This window comes from Carlito syrichta, unplaced genomic scaffold (assembly GCF_000164805.1).
Source record: "Carlito syrichta isolate Samal-C Ts95f unplaced genomic scaffold, Tarsius_syrichta-2.0.1 Scaffold309624, whole genome shotgun sequence".
NCBI lineage: Eukaryota > Metazoa > Chordata > Mammalia > Primates > Tarsiidae > Carlito > Carlito syrichta.
In genome coordinates, this window is record NW_007253720.1 from 1,598,345 (window position 1) to 1,618,471 (window position 20,127).

At 40.1% G+C, this 20,127-nt stretch overlaps 1 protein-coding gene across 2 annotated transcripts in view; it reads left to right on the plus strand.

Moving 5' to 3' along the window:
• Window positions 1-19,857, plus strand: part of FRMD7 (FERM domain containing 7) — a 47,052-nt gene extending 27,195 nt beyond the window's left edge. The window contains exons 4-12 of one of the 2 annotated variants that reach the window (XM_008067452.1): window positions 1,545-1,623; window positions 4,109-4,206; window positions 12,866-12,980; window positions 13,171-13,318; window positions 14,331-14,426; window positions 15,804-15,967; window positions 17,307-17,375; window positions 17,488-17,563; window positions 18,603-19,857. In XM_008067452.1, coding sequence (XP_008065643.1) covers window positions 1,545-1,623; window positions 4,109-4,206; window positions 12,866-12,980; window positions 13,171-13,318; window positions 14,331-14,426; window positions 15,804-15,967; window positions 17,307-17,375; window positions 17,488-17,563; window positions 18,603-19,697 — 1,940 coding nt within the window. In that variant the 3' untranslated portion in view covers window positions 19,698-19,857. The remainder of the gene's footprint in view (window positions 1-1,544; window positions 1,624-4,108; window positions 4,207-12,865; window positions 12,981-13,170; window positions 13,319-14,330; window positions 14,427-15,803; window positions 15,968-17,306; window positions 17,376-17,487; window positions 17,564-18,602) is intronic. The other variant, XM_008067453.1, reaches the window with a different exon arrangement.
• The last annotated feature ends 270 nt before the right edge of the window (window positions 19,858-20,127 follow it).

Below are 20,127 nucleotides of genomic sequence, written 5' to 3' on the forward strand. Positions count from 1 at the left end.
TGCAGTGGCCGGAAGCGGCCACTGCACTCCAGTCTGGGCGACAGAGTGAGACTCCAAATCCAAAAAAACAACAACAACAAAAAAAAACAGATTCCTGGGCCTCATTCTTGGGTTGGAGGTCAACAACCCGCATGTTTAGAAACTTGCACACGGGTTTCTGAGGCAGGCAGGTTTCCATCAACACTTTGAGAAACACTGTTACTGTATCTCTTTTACTAGTTCCTCTTCCTCCACCTGCTCTTTATATGTTGGTGCTTCATATAGTACTGACTGTTCCCACTGCACAACGATCATCTGTCATATTCCTACAGATTCCAAACAGATTCCCTCCACCCTCCAAATCCATCATCTACACTATCCAAGAGGAATCTATTGAAAATACAAACCTGACCTTATTGCTGTCCTGCTTAAAACAATTCCATGGCTCCCTACTGCTCCTAGAGTAGTAAAGCTCAAACTCCTTAGCATGATACACGAAGCACTGGACTCTGACTACCCTTCTGGCCTTGCCCCCGCCACTAACCACTTTGTATTCCTACCTTTGCTGATTTTGACAAAACTAATCTCAAGCACAGGCTTCGCAGATAAAATATACAATGCCCAATTAAATTGGAATTTCAGATAAACAAAGAATGATTTTTTTTGTATGAGTACATCCCAGGCAATCATTTATCTAAAATTCAAATTAAACTGGGAATCTTGCAGTTTTTATTCAGTAAATCCGGCAGCCCTACTCAGGTCTCGGCTCCTTTAGGGAGACTTCCTTGACCTCCTCCAAACTCTTTTTTCTTCCTCTTGTGCTTCCCTTCTGCTCGGTACTTATAGCACTTTAAGGTGTTGTAATTGCTTGTCTAGATGTCTGTCTCTTCTATTAAACTGCGAAGCTCCTAGCTGTCTTTTTGTTCCTAGTACCTGCCTAGTGCAATGCTTGGCACATAATACACACTTAAATATTTACTGAATGAATGGTGCTAGTGCTGCATGTATGTATTTACTTTTGATGTAAAGTTTCTTATTTTCATTTTCAAATACAAGTAAGTATGAAGATAAATAGATGTGTGTTCTTAGTGTATATTTTAAGATAGATAGAGGCATTGGTCCATACTACCTTTTAGTTCCCCTTATGATATCCTTAAGCCAGGTGATATTCACCTGCCCCAGCTGAAGATGAGTTCTTCTCTCAGCCAGGAATACAGACTCTCAAGAATGGGACACTTCATAGGAGAGGACACAGTAGGCACTGAAGAGGGCACAGTTTTACAGAAAGAAACCCAAAGGGAAGAGGATGGGAAGGGGGGTGGGAGAACTTTCCCAATTGCTATCCACATAGAGACAGAATCCAGACATTGCAATGCTTTATACATGTGAAAAATTGAAATTTAAAACAAAAGCCTGATGGCAAGGAGTGATAGGGAGGGGAGGGAAGAGGGGAAGAGGAGAGGGGTGTTTGTGTGTGTCGTGTGTGTGTGTGTGTGTGTGTATATATACCTGTAATTGTTATGGTGGACATTTAAATAAAACTTATGAAAATATTGTGTTTTAAGATCCTAAGGAGGTCGTTTTCAAATTTCTGGTGAAATTTTTCCCAGTGGACCCTGGACATCTGCAGGAAGAGCTTACAAGGTATTGTGCCTACCTGCATATCTGATGCATGATATTACTTAATAATCATTATTCTCCATTTTTTGAGACAAGGGCTTCTGCCTCTTTTTGCAAGACTTGGCTTTAAGGCATTCTCTGGGAAATGGTGACAAGCTGGAGAGAGGGTGGGCCTGGCTGGTCCTCCAGATGTTGATCTTCCAAAAGATCTTCCCATTTCAGTTAAGTTTCAGTTAAGAGAGAAGGAGGGGTGACATTCTAGAAGAGGCAGCAAGTCTGAGTGACCACTTGGGGGTTATGCCACTAACTGCTACAACAGTGAGCATGCTCTCCTTCATGGCATCTGTGTTTCAATCAGAGGGCAACTTAACGGCCCAGGTATGATGCCAGCTGATTTCCATATACATTGAAAATTGAGGTATCTCATAATAGGTACAAGGCAAAATATTCTGAAATGATGATATATACTTATGAAAAATGCCCCCTCAGAATTACAATGTAAAGCTACTTCTGAAAAAATACATTGTCAACAGAACACTCCCCCAAACCTCACTCCACTTTCTAGACTTCAACTCCTACACATAGAAGGAATCTAAGAGATGATCTAGTCTAGCCCTCTTGGTTTGCAGATGAGGAAACAGGTCCTGGAAGCTAAAGTGATTTGGCCAAGATCACAGGATGTTGGCAAGTTATTCTCCCTGACGTCTTCTCCCCAACACAGTTCATGGCCAGTTCATCTTCACCCTTTTTTTCTGAGGGGCCTTTGCAGAAGTCACCTTTCACAAGCCCTTCTCTCCCTCTTTCTTGCTCTCTCTCCTAAATCTCTCCACATTTGTGAATTGTAGGCCACTTTCCCAGGTAACTTGATATTTTGGTTTCTACTATATCAGTTTGCATTTGCTAACCCATTTCAGTTAAGTTTCAAATTGTAACCAATTTTGATGGAGATAATCTTTCTTTTAAAAAAAGAATGAAAAAAATCAATTTGATGATAAATGATTCATCAGCTGTTCAGAGCAAGGATTTGGTATTTGTAGCAGGCAGCTGCCTTCTTAACAGCAAGGAACGTGTCAAATGACAAGAAGTTTCCTTTCTTTCTTGCTATGAACAAAATGAAATTCACTTTCCCTTTAGCAACTGAAGCTATTATTCTCATTTACATCTATATTTGAAAACAGGCAATGGCAAAGGTTAGGCTTTCTTTATTTCTTTCCCATTGGTCTGTTTAAGAATACTTAAGTATAGTTGCATTTACAAAGATGGCTTGTTTAGGCAAATGCATGGGTTTCTGAGAGTGGTGTGCAAATACAGTTTTTCTAATTGAATAATTTCTAATGCATTAGGGGAGCTAACAATTTGAAGGATTATAATTATGAATGCTTTTGTAAACTGAATAATCACCTACCAATTTACCTGTTTTTTTCAATCTGAATTTTCATCTATCACTTGCAATTAATTTTGATTTACCACATTGCCTTCAAGGCTTAATTGGTTTTTTAAAAGCCTCCATAGAACTTTCCCTAGAAAATCATATTTATATAGAGAAATGCCCACACTAGATACTCAATAAGTGTCTTAATTTATAAAATAAAATATTGGAGCCAATTTTGAATGATGAAGAAGGCAGTCAGTAGCAGAGTCTTTGTTATATACATTTTTTCCCCCAAAGGTTGATTTTCCTTTGATAAGGGCTTAAAAGTATGGGATAAATGCTATCTGTTTGGCAAAGCCCTGGATACTAACCTGCATTTTATGGGTCTCTGATTAGCTTTTGATGGGAAAAAGAGCAGTCTAGTGTAGTTTTTTTTTTTTTTTTCCCAGTAAACATGAATTACATGCCTACTCTGTGTAAAGTGCAGTGCTGGGCTCTAGTAATACAGAGGCAGTGGTCTAGGCATAGGAGAAAGCATGATCTCAAGTCCTTGATTCTGAAACACAATCTTTTGGGTAGCAGGCAACTTGAATTCAGTGGCAGATCTGAGTTCTAGCCACAGATTCACTATCTTTGGGTGATATGATCTTGTCAAAATCACCTAGCCCCTCTCTTTCCATAATTTTAAAATGAGGTGATAATTCCTTGCTCCACCAATCTCCTAAGTTGTTACGACAGCGAGTACTTGATAGCATTTTGTAAACAGTGCACTACTGGTTTCCTGAGTGCACTTACGCTTGCTGGATCGGCTTTTCTCTCTAGCTGGGGATGTGGTTTTGCTACGTGGCAGAAACCACCAGAGGTTGATTGGCCAACTCCCTTAAGTTGGCGGGAGGATTTGGCCAGGGTGATTCCTAATGGCTGTGAGGACTGCCAAAGTGCTGGTTCAGCCGAGTTGTGGTCCGGGGCTGGTTTGGGACTGAGGCAAAACCTATGCATTACTCACCATCCCAAAAAGGCATCTGACTGACTGGGGGCACCGTTCTTTTCTTGAATCATCTTGGATCTGGGAGAAGGGAAATGCTTCTTTCTTATTCCTGTTTCTTTCTCGAGATATTTTCCCCAACTTCTTTCCAGGTATCTTTTTACTCTTCAAATAAAGAAGGATTTGGCTCTAGGAAGGCTTCCATGCAGTGACAACTGTACAGCGTTGATGATATCTCACATCTTACAATGTAAGTAACAAATGTCTGCTTTCGGGACTTAATCAGCCAGGTAGAGAACCAAGCAAAGTAGCTGAGCTGCCCCAACATGCCCATCCCTATGTTAGGACTTACAGAGGAGGGAATGCCTGGATACGATATAGAGAAACAGCATGGTCCAGTAGAAGGAGACTGGTTCACTGCAGTCATTGAGATTTGGATTCAAATCCTATCTCTAGCACCTCCTTACTGCGCTAGGGTAAAGTACCCTTAGTGCTCTGACTCTGAGTTACCTTGTCTTTAAAATAGTGACAAGAACACCTTCTCACAGGAAGGTTCTGTAGATTAAAAATAAATGCTGATTTTCTTCTACCTCAGTCCAATCTTCCCCTCCCACTGCCCCTGGCTTGTCCAAGAGCTGATTTGGGCGAATCTGAAAATAGACATTGCCAGGCAGGTTCCCACTCCCCCTACTTATACCATATTGGGTACACTTTCTCTGTGGGGCATTGTCACGTTCTGTGTGAGTTCTGTGTTGCTCTTTATCATGGTTTCAGAGAACAAAGCATAGAGTGCAGCAGGTGAAGGGAGGCTAAAAGGGAAAAAGCCCCCAGGGATCTATTAGAGTTCCACATATCCTAGCAGCCAAGTAGTTTGGCCAGGCCTAATAATGAAGGTAGGTAGAAGGCCTAGGGAATAGTAGGGGCCTGCCAGGGAGGGAGTGATACTGGGCAGGCCAGGCTGCTTCTACACCCTAAGGGCAGAGTCTAGGCAGCTGGAGATTGTATCTCTTTTTCTAAGGTCAACTGCATTTTTTCCTTTCTTCTAGAGAGGCCTCCCAAGAATAGGCTGTTTCTTACTAGTCCTGCAGGATCATAACTTCATTTCTTTGTTTGTTTCATAAGTTCATTTTTGATCTCTATGCCTTACCTTCCTGACAGTACAGAAATGGTAGATTTCCAATTTCACCAGAAACCTCAGAATGCAGTGCTTAGGTAGGGACAGTGTCTGAATCAGTGTTTACCAAGTGACTCCTGACTGGGAAAGGTAATGAGAGCCCCAGGAGCTCAGAAAGGTGGTGGGCATTAAGACCAACAGTAATCAGAGAAGGCTGAGGGAGGAGGTGGCTTTTGTGCTGGGCCTAAAGAGACATATAGGAATTGGATAAATAATGATAACTAGAGAAAACAGTTTGAAAAAAACCATGGTGGGACAAGAAGCAGCATAAATAGAGGATGAAGAATGACTTAGCATAGCTCAAGCATAGAGTCTGTTTAGGAGAGGTGGTGGGAAATGAAGCACCATTTTGAAGGGTCTTGAATGTCAAGGACACTAAGCATTTGTCCAGTAATGTACTTGGCACTGGGGTAAGAACATGAGGTAGAGCAGATAGTGGAAACAATGCTGGAAGACATCTTTCTCCACCAGCTATTAAGGCAGCAGTAAGGGGATGGGGGCTCCTGGGCCGCCTCTGATAGGGGGGAGCCCAATTTCATTCTCAACAGTTCAGCCTTATGGATTTGAGCATTCCCTAGTGGCCATTTCAGGCATAGCACAGAGCACCTGAGCTTTTCCAGAGGATGTTTTATCTGTCAACAGATGCTCTTTCTAGGGAAAAAAGCTAAAATTCCAGTGAGGTAGCTTTTTACAATCATTCCCAGTCAGATTATTTCATTGGAGTATAGGGTACTGTGTACAACACAACCAGGCTGGTTATTTATTTCTTTGACTTTCCCTATTCACTATTTGTTGGATGCCTGCTGTATTCTGGGCATTCAAGAACCTCCACATTCTGACATTCTCATCTGCTTCGGTCTGTCTTCCACAACCTTTCCGCTCTAGCCAGACACTTCCTTTCAAACACAATTTGCACATTCCAAATGAAGCCTCCCTTTTTATGAACTCCCTTAGTAACTCTTCTTGGTCATTCATTCAACAAAAATGTATTGACTACCTACCACATGCCAGGTACTATTATAGGCACTGGAAACACAGCATCAAATTAAATAGACAAAAATCCTTGCCCTCATGGAGCTCACATTTTGGCAGTGGAGGAGAATCAGACAATAACAAAATAAGTAAGTACGTTATATAATGCATGGTAGAAGACGATAAGAGCAACGGAGAAAAATTGAAGCACAGAAGGGAGATGGGGAATTCTGGAGGTGGTACTGAATATTTATATTTTTCTTTTCTTTCTTTATGGACAAAAGTTAGCATCAGCATGAGTATTTAAATAAGGTGGTCACAGTAGGCTTACTGTGAAAGTGGAAGTTGAATAAAGACTTGAAGGAGGTGAGAGAGTATGCTATGCAGCAAAATCTGGTGGAAGAGTTCCAGGTAGCGAGAACATCCAGTGCAAAGGGCCTGGGGTAGGAGAATGTCTGGAGTGTTCAGGAAACATCAGAAAGGCTTTTGTGGCTGACTGGAACTGAGTGAGAGTAATCATAGAGGGCCTTAAAAGCATGTGAAAGACCTAGAGCATGACTCTAAATGAGCTAGGAAGCCAGAGGAATGAGTTAGGTTTTGAAAGGATCATGTTGGCTGCTGTGGTGAAACTAGTCCTCAGGAGGGAATGGTAGAAGGGAGGAGACCAGATAAAAGGATACTGCAAGAGCGAGACAATGGTAGTTTGAACCAGCATGATAACAGTGAAGCTGTTCGTAGCATTTGCCACCTTCTGCCAATGTTTATAACATTGTTTATAATAGCTAATTGGACTTTTTACTCATTTGTATGTTATGTCACAGTTGTCTTCCTAGGTTGTCATAGTTTTGTATGGACAAAAAAAAATAAGCACAGTCTTATGTGCTCTTGTTTTCATTAGGGTCAACATGGGGGTTTGTGCTTAATAAACTGGAACATTGGTGTATGTGTGTGTGCTTTATTATTACTATTATTATTATTTGAGTTAGAGTCTCACTCTGTCACCCAGACTAGAGTGCAGTGGCCGCGCCCGGCCACCGCAGCCTCTACCTGCTGGGCTCCGGCGATCCTTCTGCATCAGCCTTTCAAGTAGCTGGAGCTTCAGGCGCGTGCAACCCCACCCGGCTATTTTTTTTATTTATTTATTGTAGAGATGAGGTCTTGCCAAGTTGCCCAGGAGGGTCTTGAACCCGCGGGCTCAGGCAATTCACTCACCTCAGCCTCCCAAAGTGTGGGATTACAGGCTGAGCCACCAAGCCTGGCTGATTTATTATTTTTTTAAAAAACAACTCTATTGGAGTATAATTTACATATTCTAAAATTCACCCATTTTAAATGCACAACTCAGCGATTTTAGTAAATTTAGAGTTGTGCAACCATTACCACAATCCAGTTTTCAAACATTTCCATCACACCAAAGAGACCTCTTATGCCTATTTGCAGTCACACCCTGTTCTCATGCTCAGCCTCAGGAAACCACTAGTTTACTTTCTGTTTCTAGAGATTTGCCTTTTCTGGACATTTCACATAAATGAAATGATAAAATCTGGAGTCTTTTGCACCTAACTTTTTTTCACCCAAAATGATGGCTTTGAAATTCATGCATGTTCTAGCATGAATCACAACAGTTTTTTGCTTTCTATTGCTGAGTAGTATTTTATTTTATGTATTTATCACATTTTGTTCATCTATTAAGCTGATCATGAACATTTGGATGATTTCCAGTTTCGCTATTATAAATAATGTGATAAACATTGGCAGACAAGTTTGTGTGTGGATACATGTTTCCATTTCTCTTGGAATTCCTAGGAGTGTAATTGCTAGGTCTTATGGAATATTTATGTTGCACATTTTAAGAAACTGCCAAACTTATTCAAATTGTTACAGTAACACTGGAAATGTATGGAGTTTTTTATTTCTCCACACCTTCACTAACACTTAGCATTGTTGAACTTTTTAATTATGGCCATTCCAGTGTGTATGAAGAGGTATCTCATTGCAATTATAGTTAGCTTTGCCCAATGACTAATGATGTTGAGCACATTTTTATGTTTTTATTCCTAAGCTTTCCATGGTAAAATACCTAGTAAAATATTTTGCCTATTTTAAATAATTTTTATACTATTATTGAATTTTTATAAATTCTGATTAAAGGTTCTTTATGAGATATATAATTTGCAAATTTATCTTCCGATCTGTGACTTGTCTTTTCATTTTGCAATTATATCTTTTCATGTTTAAAATGTCTTTTGAAGTACAATTTTTTTTTTTTGAGTTGGAGTCTCACTCTGTCACCCAGACTGGAGTGCAGTGGCCACTCCCGGCCACCGCAGCCTCGACCTACTGGGCTCCAGCAATCCTTCTGCCTCAGCCTTCCGAGTAGCTGGAACTACAGGCGTGCGCTACCACACCCGACTCATTTTGATTTATTGTAGAGATGAGGTCTCGCCAAGCTGCCCAGGCGGGTCTCAAACCCGCGGGCTCAGGCAATCCACTCACCTCAGCCTCCCAAAGGCACGGGATTACAGGCTGAGTCACCGAGCCCAGCTAAAGTACAATTTTTAATTTTGATGAAATTCCACTTTCTGAATATTTTTTAGTGGATCATGCTTTTGATATTGTATCTAGCAACTCTTCTTTGCCTAACTTAAGGTCACAAATATTTTCTCCTAAGTTTTCTTCTGGAACTTTTATAGATTTACTTCTTAGAGTTAGGTCTATGATCCATTTTGAGTTAATTTTTAGTATACTTGTGTGGTGTTTCATCTTTTTGTATGCAGATGTCCATTTGTCCCGGCACCATTTGTTGAAAAGACCATTATTTCTCCATTGAATTGTCTTAGCACCTTTGTCAAAAAACAATTGTCCATAAATGTAAGGAGTTACTTCTGAACTTTCAAGTCCATTTCATTGATCTATATGTTCATTCTTATGCCAGTGCATTACTGTTGATTACTATAGAGTAGAGCAGAGATGGGAGTTGGGCCTTCTATGGCTGATGGAAGTCACGGGTGGAGTCCAAATTGCACGGATTTTCCTGTAGCTGCTAGAAGAAGGCCTAATTGTGGAAGGGTATTGGAATTTGAGTTGAGGGCAAATATTTGCTGGAATTCTCATGAGTTGGAGTACACTAAAAATCATGCTATTGCTAAGATGAAGCCGATATCTCCGATACGGTTATAGAGAATTGCTTGAAGGGCTGCTGTATTTGCATCTATTTGTCCATACCATCAACTGATGAGGAGGAAAGACATGATACCAACGCCTTCTCACCCAATGAATAGTTGGAATAAGTAAGTTTTGAAATCTGGAGGTGTACATCCCCTAACTTTGTTCTTCTTTTTCAAAATTGTTTGGTTATTCTGTGCCCTGTGTGCCATGTACATTTTAGGATCATTTGTCAATTTCTACAAAAAAAATCTGCTGTGAGTTTGATGAGGATTGCATTGAATTTTTAGATAAATTTTGGTAAAATTGCTACCTTAACAATATTGAGTCTTCTTGTTTATGACCCTGAAATGTCTCTCCATTTATGTAGATCTTTAAAAATTTTTTCTTGGCAATATTTTGTAATTTTTAGTGTACAAATCTTATATTTATTTTGTTAAATTTATTTCTCAGTATTTTATTATTTCTTCATGCTATTGTAAATAAAATTGTTTTCTAAATATTATTTTCAAATTGTTCATTTATAGTATGTACAAATATAATTGCTTTTTGTATATTGATCTTATATCTTGCCACCTTGCTGAATTAATTTATTAGTTCTAGTAGATTTTTGTGGGTTCCTTAGGATTTTCTACATATAGTGTTATGTTGACTGCAATTTTCATTGTAAATTCCTTATATTTTTTCTTTTTGCCTAATTGCATGGACTAGAATCATCAGTACAATATTGGATAGAAGTGGCAAGAATAGACATCTTTATCTTATTCCTGATCTTAGGGGAAAGCATTCAGTCTCTCTCACCATTCAGTATGCTTATAATGCTAGCTGTAGGTTTTTCATAGATAACCTCTATCAGGTTGAAGAAGTTCCCTTCAAGTTTTTTGCTTTTTGATGGTTTTTTTTTAAACCATCAATCGGTGTTGGATTTTGCCCAGTGCTTTTTCCCATTTATTCAGATAATAATGTGTGGTGGTTTTTGTCTCCTTTTTTCTATGAACACAGTGTAGTACATTACTTGAGTTTCATATGTCAAACTGACCTTGCAATCTTTGGATAAATCCCACTTGATCATAGTGTATAATCCTTTTTATATGTTGCTGGATTCAGTTTACTAGAATTTGACAGTGATACTGATCTGTAGTTTTCTTGTTTTATGATGTTTTGGCTGGCTTTCATATCAGGGTAATATTGGCTTCATAGAATATATTGGTAAATATCCCCTCCCATATTTTCTGGAAAAGTTTGTGAATAACTGGTATTTATTTCTTCTTTAAATATTTGATAGAATTAATCAATGAAACCATGTGAGCCTGATTGAGTTTTAGTGAGATTTGTACATTTATCAATATTGTTACAAATAAATAAAAAAGCCATTGCTTTAATCTTTTAAAAACATTTATTATATGGAGGTTTTTATTATATTTTAGTTTTGAAATATGCATATACACCTCACCTGTCTAAAACACAAATGGAAAACTGAGAAAGAAGTGAAAAAATAGCCTTCTGGTCAGGCTCGGTGGCTCAGCCTGTAATCCTGGCACTTTGGGAGGCCAAGGCGAGTGGATTGCCTGAGCCCGCAGGTTTGAGACCAGCCCGGGCAACTTGGTGAGATCTCGTCTCTACAATAAATAAAAAATTAGCAAGGCATGGTAGCGTGTGCCTATTGTTCCGGCTACTTGGAAGGCCGAGGTAGAAGGATCGCCAGTGCCAAGCAGGCCAGCACTGGGGTGACTGTGAGTGTCCCACTGCACTCCAGCCTGGGCGACAGAGTAAGACTCCAACTTAAAAAAAAAAATAGCATTCCAACACCAAAGGGAAAAAAAAGTCATCTTGTCCATGTATTTTACTCAATAGGAGAGCACCACAGGACTTTATGGAGAGTCTGTTTACTCTTATAGTACATGTAGTGCTAACAGGTTTGGATATCTGGGTTCTCATTTTATGCTAGATTAGAAGTTTTTTTGGGGGGGGGAGTCTCACTCTGTCACCCAGGCTGAAGTACAGTGGCATAATTACAGCTCACTGCAACCTCAACCTCCTGGGTTCAAGCGATCCTTGTGTCTCAGTCTTCTGAGTAGTTGAGACTACAGGTGTTTGCCACCATGCTCAGTTAGTTTTTTATTTATATATATATTTTTAAAGAGGTCTTGCTATGTTGCCCAGGCTGGTCTTGAACTCCTGGACTCAGGCAATTTTCTTGCCTTGGTCTCACAAAGTGCTGGGATTATAGGCATGGAACCACCATGCCTGTCCAGAAGTCTTTATTTAGAACAAAGCGTTCTAAACTCTGACTTCAGGGGAGGTCAGCGACCAGGAAGTAATTAATATAAATTTGACAGAGACGGAGGATGCATACAAATTATAAAAAAGAAAAAAGAATCCAAAGTCAAAACAGTCTGAAACCATTAACGTTAAGGGCAGATAATCCTAAATACCTCAATTGCCTTTGGAGGTAGTGTAAGTTGTTTATAACAGTAAACTGGAGACATCTAGAAAGGAGTAAATTATGATCATGGCTAAACTGCCAGTTATTTGGAAAAGCCAGAATAATTTCTAGAATAATTCATCTACTAGGTATTCCAGTTAGTGGAGAGTTTACAAGATTCTCAATGTATAGAGTGATAAATTTGTTGTGGCTGGCTTGCGTTGGCATTTATATCCCCTTTGCTTAATAACATACAATCAGAATGGAGTGAGGTTGGGTGGCTATACTAGTTTGCTAGAGCTGTCATAGCAAAATACTAGAGATCTGGTGGCTTAAATGACAAAAAAGCATATTTTCACAGTTCTGGAGGCTTGAAGTTTAAGATCAAGTTGTCAGCAGGTTTGGTTTCTTCTGAGGCCTCTCTCTTTGGCTAGCGGATGGTTGCCTTCTTCCTGTGTTCTCACGAAATTTTTTTCTGTGTGTTCACATCCCTAGTGTCTCGCTATGTGTCCAAATTTCCTCTTCTTATTAGGACACCAGTCGATTGGATTAGGACCTGCCCTAATGGTGTCATTTCACCTTAATCACCTCTTTTAAAGACCCTATTTGCAAATATAGTCACTTTCTATGGTATGGGAATTCGAACTTCAACATACGAACTTGGGATGGGGGTACATAATTCAACCTACACTAGTGGCTGATTGAAAGTAGGAGAGATTATAAATGGAATGTAAGAGAAGAAAAACCTAACAAAATATTCACCTGTGATCTTAGAGCCTTTACGATCTACACTGTGATGTGAGACTTCATAGCAAGCACCTGCTTCTAATTTGAAAAAAACTAGTTTGGGCTGGGCACAGTGGCTCACACCTGTAATTTCAGCACTTTGGGAGGTGGAGACAGGAGGATTGCTTGAAGCCTCGAGTTAGATACCAGGCTGGACTATGTAGCAAAACCCCGTCTCTACCCACCCCCCAAAATGTAAAAATGACAAAGAGCCCATTAGTTCCTCATTATAGAGGCATAAATATACATAAAGTATGAGGTGGGAGACATGGGGCTGCAATGACTTCAGAGAAAGGGCAGGTTGGCAAAGGTTGGGGGTATGCTGGATGCTCCATGGCTGAACTCCTCAGTGGTGATTTGAAAAATGTCATTTTTTCTGTCATGCAGCAGAACTGGGAGACTTTCATGAAGAAACAGATAGAAAGCATTTGATACAAACCCGGTACTTACCAAACCAAGACTGTTTAGAGAGCAAGATCATGCACTTTCACCAGAAGCACATGTAAGTACTAAAACTGGTAACCGCTTCCCTCAATAGCAAGCACTAAAGCTGGTGACAGACTCTTAAAAGCAAGCCCTTAAACCTGAGAAGCTTCAGGCTCCAGAAAATGCTGAGCTCCTCATGGAGCTCTCAGGGTGGAAGTGTCATTTTTGCTGCATTTGTTAGGTTCATAAATTCTTTCCTTTTTCAGTGGCAGGAGCCCAGCTGAATCTGACATTCTGCTACTGGACATAGCAAGGAGGCTAGATATGTATGGCATCAGGCCTCACCCTGCCAATGATGGTGAAGGGATGCAGATTCACCTGGCTGTTGCCCACATGGGAGTACTGGTGTTACGGGTAACAACTCTTTCCTTTCAAGCCCTTTGGCTTGGGAGGAGGGTATATTTTGGCTTCAACTTGAGTGCCCATTCCCAGGGAGACCCTGCCCTTCAGTCTTACACCAGCCAGAAAAGGAAGTAACCTATCATATTTACTTCTAGTTGCATGACAACAAACTTAAAAATTTGGTTACTTGTAGGGAATAGATAAATGGGGACAGAAGTAGGCGTGACAGTGATAGGAGTGAGACTTTCTCTAGATAGATCTATAGATAGATAGATCTATTAGATAGATTAATAGATCTATCTATATATCTATTACTTTTGATTTTGGGACCATGTGAATTGACTACTTGTTGAGCAAGCAACAAGTGTGGGTGGGGGACTAAGCTGTCTGGGCAGACCAGGTGAACCGAGGGAGTTTAGAGGAGCTGGAAATGGGTGTAGGCTGCAGTAATTAAGCAGGATATCCTACAGAAGTTTCTATGAGAGGTGGCAAGAAGGCTTGACTATCTGGAAGGCATTCTGAGTAAGGAGAATGAGGAAATCACAGGAGAAAGGTACAGAGTTGGATGAAATGGTGTTTTGTGGGAGCAGTGGGTGCCAAGGTTATATATTCATTATAGACGGGGCAGCAAGGTATAGCCAAAACTTGATGCAGGCAGTGAAGAGCTATTGAAGATATTTGAGCTAATGACGTGACAAGAGAAAGAAGACTTTTTGTAAGCAAATGACTCTGGAAACATGGGAAAGAGGTGATATTAGAGAATATACTGCAGTAATCCTTTCCTATCATGATCTCCCTGTCCTTACTAGAAACCTCCTCCAGGCACACCCCTTCTTGCTTGCATTCCAGAGCCACTTCATGTCCTACCCGAAATGTCTTCTTTGGCCATAGATTCTACTTATTGCAACAGGATCAATCTGCACCAGATTGGGGGTGGTCCTATTTATGAAGTGCATTTTTTTTTCTGTCAGGTTTGCAGTGTCTTACAGACACATTCTGAAATCTGCCATGTGTTTCATTATAGGGAAATACAAAGATCAATACTTTTAACTGGGCTAAAATCCGTAAGTTGAGTTTTAAGAGAAAGCATTTTCTCATCAAACTTCATGCCAATATCTTGGTAAGTAGCTTTCTAATAAGTTCTTTTGCTTTCTGTTCATTTGGAATTTTTCAGTTGTTTCTGCGAATGGTTTGAATACAAGGAGTGAAAGATGGTTGACCCTGAGTGGCGATATGCTTTCTCTTACCTTTACAGAAACCAACCAGAGCTTTAGTAATATTTTTACTAAAGGCAAAACACTAAGAAATCTGACTGGCAGTTCAGAATGAATAAAGTAATAGGAAAATGGGGCTGCTGGGCTGAAAGGCAAGTTTTCATGGAAACTGATTTTTAGGAATTTGATGCATCAAAAGAGTGACCAGATCTAGTACTAAGGACATAATCATTTGGTGTTATCTGCTCCATTTTATGAAGTATCTTCACTCATTTTCCTTAAGCGAAAATTATTGAACACCTACTAATGTCAAAGCCAAGCAGGATGTGGGAGGTGGGTACGCATGTAAGCAAAAGAAGCAATGATTGGGCAAGGCTGCATTATACAGGGTGAGATAGAGCTAGAAAGGTGTTCTTTTATGACCATACAGGAAATGAAAAATGTATTTCAACTAATTTTTGACCTACCAAAGATCCAGCAGTTTGGTCTTTGTTCTCTGGATCTTGTCCTTATATAAGTGTTCATTTGAGCAGTTTGGGAGACCGGATCCAGTGTGAAGCTCATGGAGAGCCCCAGGGGCTGCATGCAGGAACCTGAAAAGGAATGAGAGAAGGAGGGGGGTCAGTGCAGTTGATGGGGCTGTTGAAAACAGGGCTGCAAGCATGCTGTGTAGCCTTGGGCCAGTGGGGGTATATCGTGAGTCAGGGGATCAGGAAAACTTAACTTTGGGACTGGAAGGCTAAGCTACCCTAGGACAGATTAGAATATGCTAAATGAGCAATATGGAATATGATACAAGACAGCACATAATGGAAGAAGTGTTTCTAGCTGGTACATTGAAAAGACTCATGAACATGTAATCATCCTATAAACCCTTCCATCCGTAAGGAAATCTCCCCCTTCCTCCCCTTTCCTGTTGGTCATTTATAACTTCTTGTCACCTTGAAAAGATGCCCTTTGATGTTCATTTTAACCTAATTTACAGCTTCATAAAAATGTTCCTGGCAGAGAAGAGGGAGTAAAGAAAAAGCATTTAAGGTGAGGGGAGTGTGAAAAGCAAGACTTGCTTCTCAGAGAAGGCTCTGTTTGTGAGCAGTGGCCCTGTCTGTTCCTTGCAAGGTTGTCAATCATTAGGTTTCAGTAGGTGTGAAACCTTCAGGGAGCCAGATGGAAAATCAGAAGCTGCATGGGCCACTGGACCAATAGTTTGGAAGGCATTGAGATTTTGAAGGTCTTTGATATTCTTGAAGGATGTTATGCTTGATGGAAATTGGTTTATACAGGTGTTGTGCAAGGATACCTTGGAGTTCACCATGGCCAGCCGAGATGCCTGCAAGGCTTTCTGGAAGACTTGTGTGGAATACCATGCCTTCTTTAGACTTTCTGAAGAGCCCAAATCAAAGCCCAAAACCCTACTCTGCAGTAAGGGTTCCAGTTTCCGCTATAGGTAATTAAATATTGCACGTGGGCAAACTATACACACTGCTTCTTTTCAATAACATGGGAGGCATAGGAGGAGTTTCAATTCTGGAGGCAATAAAGAATCCATTTCAATCACTTCAAAAATTGTATCCTTTCTTGCTCATTCTCTCTGTGACACACCAAGTCAATGATTGCTAAGTAGGAGGCAGGGATATGAGGACACCCTACCTAAGGGGTGGGACTAGAGTCTTGGAAAGAATGGGAGGACATAGGCATTTTGAAAATATGTGTTTAATAAACCTATTGTTTCTCTTATATTCAGCTCATTTGCAAACCATGGTAAGACAAGTTCAACAATGTCCTTCTGGTGGTAAAAGCTAAAGTGAAAAAGCACTGAAGGGGATAGCAGATTAAAAAGATTGAGCAATATTACACTAAAGTCTCCTCACTACAGGTCACACCTTGGAGGAACAGAAACAAGGCTGAATTAAGATTTTACTTGAACACACCAGCCTAGGAATTTTTGGGAAGAAGTTTTCAAAACTATTAGCTAATATTTAAAAACATTCTAACAGAATTCTTCCACATAAAGAATTTTTCAAATAGTGGAAGGCTGCTCCATAAAAATTGAGATATAAAAAATACCTATTTCTGATGAAATCTTTCCAATATGTATTCTACAAATCCTTGCCTTCTTAACCAGATGATACTGAGAATATTTTGCCCTTTTCTTAATGACCTGAGTTATTATAAACATCACTTATTATCCTTTGCAGGCAGCTGTAGTGCAGTGATAACCTCAGGGCGGGGGAGGCATGTCAGACCCTGCACTTCAGTGATAAATGGCCCAGACTTTTTGGGTTTTATTATTCTTGTATTTTTTTTTTTTTTTTTTGGCTCTTGTGTTTTTCCCAGCAGTTAGCTGGCTTTCTTTGCTAGTATATACCTAACTAGAGCAATCCTCTTCTGTTTAGTTAGCTGCTTTTCTTCTGCCATGAATTGGGAAACCAGATAAATAACCTCATTTGAAGTAGTATGTAAAATAAGAGTCAACTGACACTTATTTGGAGGTAGGGGAAAGGCCTTTAATGGAAAGTATGTTATTTTAAAAGACCAGAAGTTTTCGCTGTTATGCAGCCTTGCTCAGAGGCTTTTTAAAAATCTCTGGGTTCTGGGTAGTTTAGGTTGTTCTGTCCCTGGTTCTTGGATAAGTGTGTATTATGATTAATGTGATGGTCAAAGATTCATGACATATGTCATTAATTAAGACTTTTTTGGTTTCAACAATAAATAAGGCTTTTAAGTTTTAGTAGCCTATTGGTTTATGACTGGAATAAATGTTTTTTATCTTTTCTTTATGATAGTGGAAGAACCCAAAGGCAACTTTTAGAATATGGAAAAAAAGGGAGGTTGAAGAGCTTGCCATTTGAAAGGTATATGCTTTTGTTTCTTTCATTCTGATTTTAAGTTGAATTGAGAGATTTATATGTATCCTGGCATTCATATGAAGGCCATTTCAATGACTTCTCTGTTTGGGGATTTCAGGAAACATTACCCATCTCAGTACCATGAGCGACAGTGCAGGTCCTCGCCAGATCTCCTCTCTGATGTGTCAAAACAAGTAAGGTTTCTAAAAATTTTCACTTCTTTAGTGAAATTTGTCCAGATTTTAAATGCATCTAAGAATTGATTCTGCCAGAATCCCAGTGTGTAAAAAAGGTTACTCTGTTTGAGTAGGTTAGCCTCCTGGGGAGGTCTGTCAGCTGTCTTTCCTGCCAATAGAAGACCATTTAGTAAACTACCTCTGGTGTGTACCTTTCAGACTGGAAGGATCTGGCACATCTTCAAATTGCAACCTGTATGGCTAACATCTTGCAAAATGCAGATCCAAATGAATTTCTATGACTTTGAATTTTTAAAACTAAACGCTCTGCTTTTTCTTAACCTATAAAATCATAAGGCTTAGAGGAAAAGTAGAAGGCCTTGGGTTAAGGTTTTGAAGTATGCTGTGTAATTTTGTAACTTAAGGACAATGTGTTGTTCCCGTAGATCTGTGAGATGATGGCTTCCTTTGAAATTTAGAGTATGAAACTGGTTAATTCGTTTTTTCTCTTTCTAAAAAAAAATAATAATTATAGGTCTCACAAACTCTTATGCCTTGGTTCAAGCCGCAGGTAGTTTTTATCTAAAAGGCACCCGAGGCCTAATGATAAAAGGGATCATCTAGTATATAAACCTCTTGTGCCATCTATAGCCCTCTTCTGCACCATTTTACAGAAAGTAGTGAAGAAACTGGAGAAGCAAGGATAGGAGACTTGTCTAACATCACACAGCAAGTCAGAGACAGAGTCAGGACTGACAAGCAGGACTCTTGGTTCACTGATAGAGCTACAAACCAAACTGCTTGAAGTACATAAACTTGGAGTCTGAAAGTGGGATGGCACGAGAAAGAATAGTGTCACATATATTTTTAATACACAAATTGGGGTGTGGTACAAGTTATTGCCCTTTCTGTATATATTCTCTACCCTGGAATATAACATGGATTGAAATAACTTTGTGAAAAACAACCTTTTCAAAATTCAAGGATAATTTCGATCTCTCCCTGTACCCTAACGAAATGGCCTTTTCCTTGTCACCGACCTGTTCTTTCCCTCAAGGTGGAAGATTTGAGACTAGCATATGGTGGTGGATACTACCGGAACGTGAATGGAGTGCATGCATCTGAGCCAGTGTTAGACAGCAGGAGGAGGAACTCCGCAGTGGAGGTGACGTTTGCAGCTGAGCTGGAGCGTTCCAAACCAGAGGCAAATCCTACATTGTTGCATCAATCCCAGAGTAGTTCCTCTTTCCCTTTTATTTATACAGACCCTGTCTTTACCACTCAGCCCGATCCTGACCCTGATCCTAGAGACTTCTTTTCAGAGAGGAGTCCTCTAAGCTCCTTCCAAACAAGCTATAAGCTTGCTGACAATCACTTGAGCACATCTTCTGGCATCACAAGCAAAGCGAGTCCAGCAAGGCAGCTAACTTACACAGATGTGCCCTATATTCCTTGTACTAGTCAGCAGGTTGATATTATGCCTCCTCAAGTCTTTTTTTATGTGGACAAGCCACCCCAGGTGCCCAGACGGTCGCCAATCTTAGCAGAGGAAAGGACAAGGCCAGATAGCTACGTAGAGTCCACTGCGATGAAACCAGCCAAAAGAAGCCCAAGGAATATCAGAGTGAAGAGCTTTCAGCAAGACCTTCAAGAACTCCAAGAAGTTATGGTCAGGACTAGTGGTAGAAGCAACATCAATGTAGATCTAGAAGAGGAAGACCCAAATTTAGAAGACGCATTTGCATGTAACATTCAAGAGCAAACTCCAAAACGGTCTCAGAGTCAATCAGATATGAAAACTGTCCGTTTTCCTTTTGGGTCAGAATTTAGACCTTTAGGGCCTTGTCCTGCCCTCAGCCGTAAAGCAGACCTGTTTACACACATGTTTGCAGAGCAGGAGTATCCAGCAGTTTTAATGGATCAGAGTACAGCAGAAAGGTATGCACCTAGTGAATCCAGTGATTCTGAACCAGAGATTCTTAAACCAGACTACTACTCTTTGTATGGCAAAGGAATAAGGTCACCCATGGCCAGAATCCGCTTATCTTCTGGCAGCCTACAGCTAGATGAAGAAGATGAAGATGCTTCTTTCAATGCACCAAATGCTGAAGACAGGACTTTGTTAAAACCATGGAATTACTTTTTAGCTTAAAAGTGTGAACTTTATGAACATTTCTGGGTCAGTTCCATGTTATCAACAAAAAAAGACCCAACCAAACAAACAAAAAATTCCACGAATCTTTTGTAGAAATCATTTTCTCAATTACTACATATTTATTGATATTAAGGGAATCTTCTAATTTTGAGTACCTAACTTATGCAAGAGCCAGCTGCTGCCTCATTTCTTAAGCTTTACTCTTCTATTCTCTCAGAAGGGACTCTGGAACACACTCTTTCCTCACCAGCATGGTGGCAGGGCAAGGTGGGTATATATCATCTCCATTACACATTTCCTCATAGAGACATTATAAGTGAGGGTCAGGCTCTTCAACACTGAAGAATGGTGACAGTATGAGTTAGCATATGGAATTGGCTTCTAATGACATTTAGTGATTCTGTAGATTGTGACTGGGTTGATCATT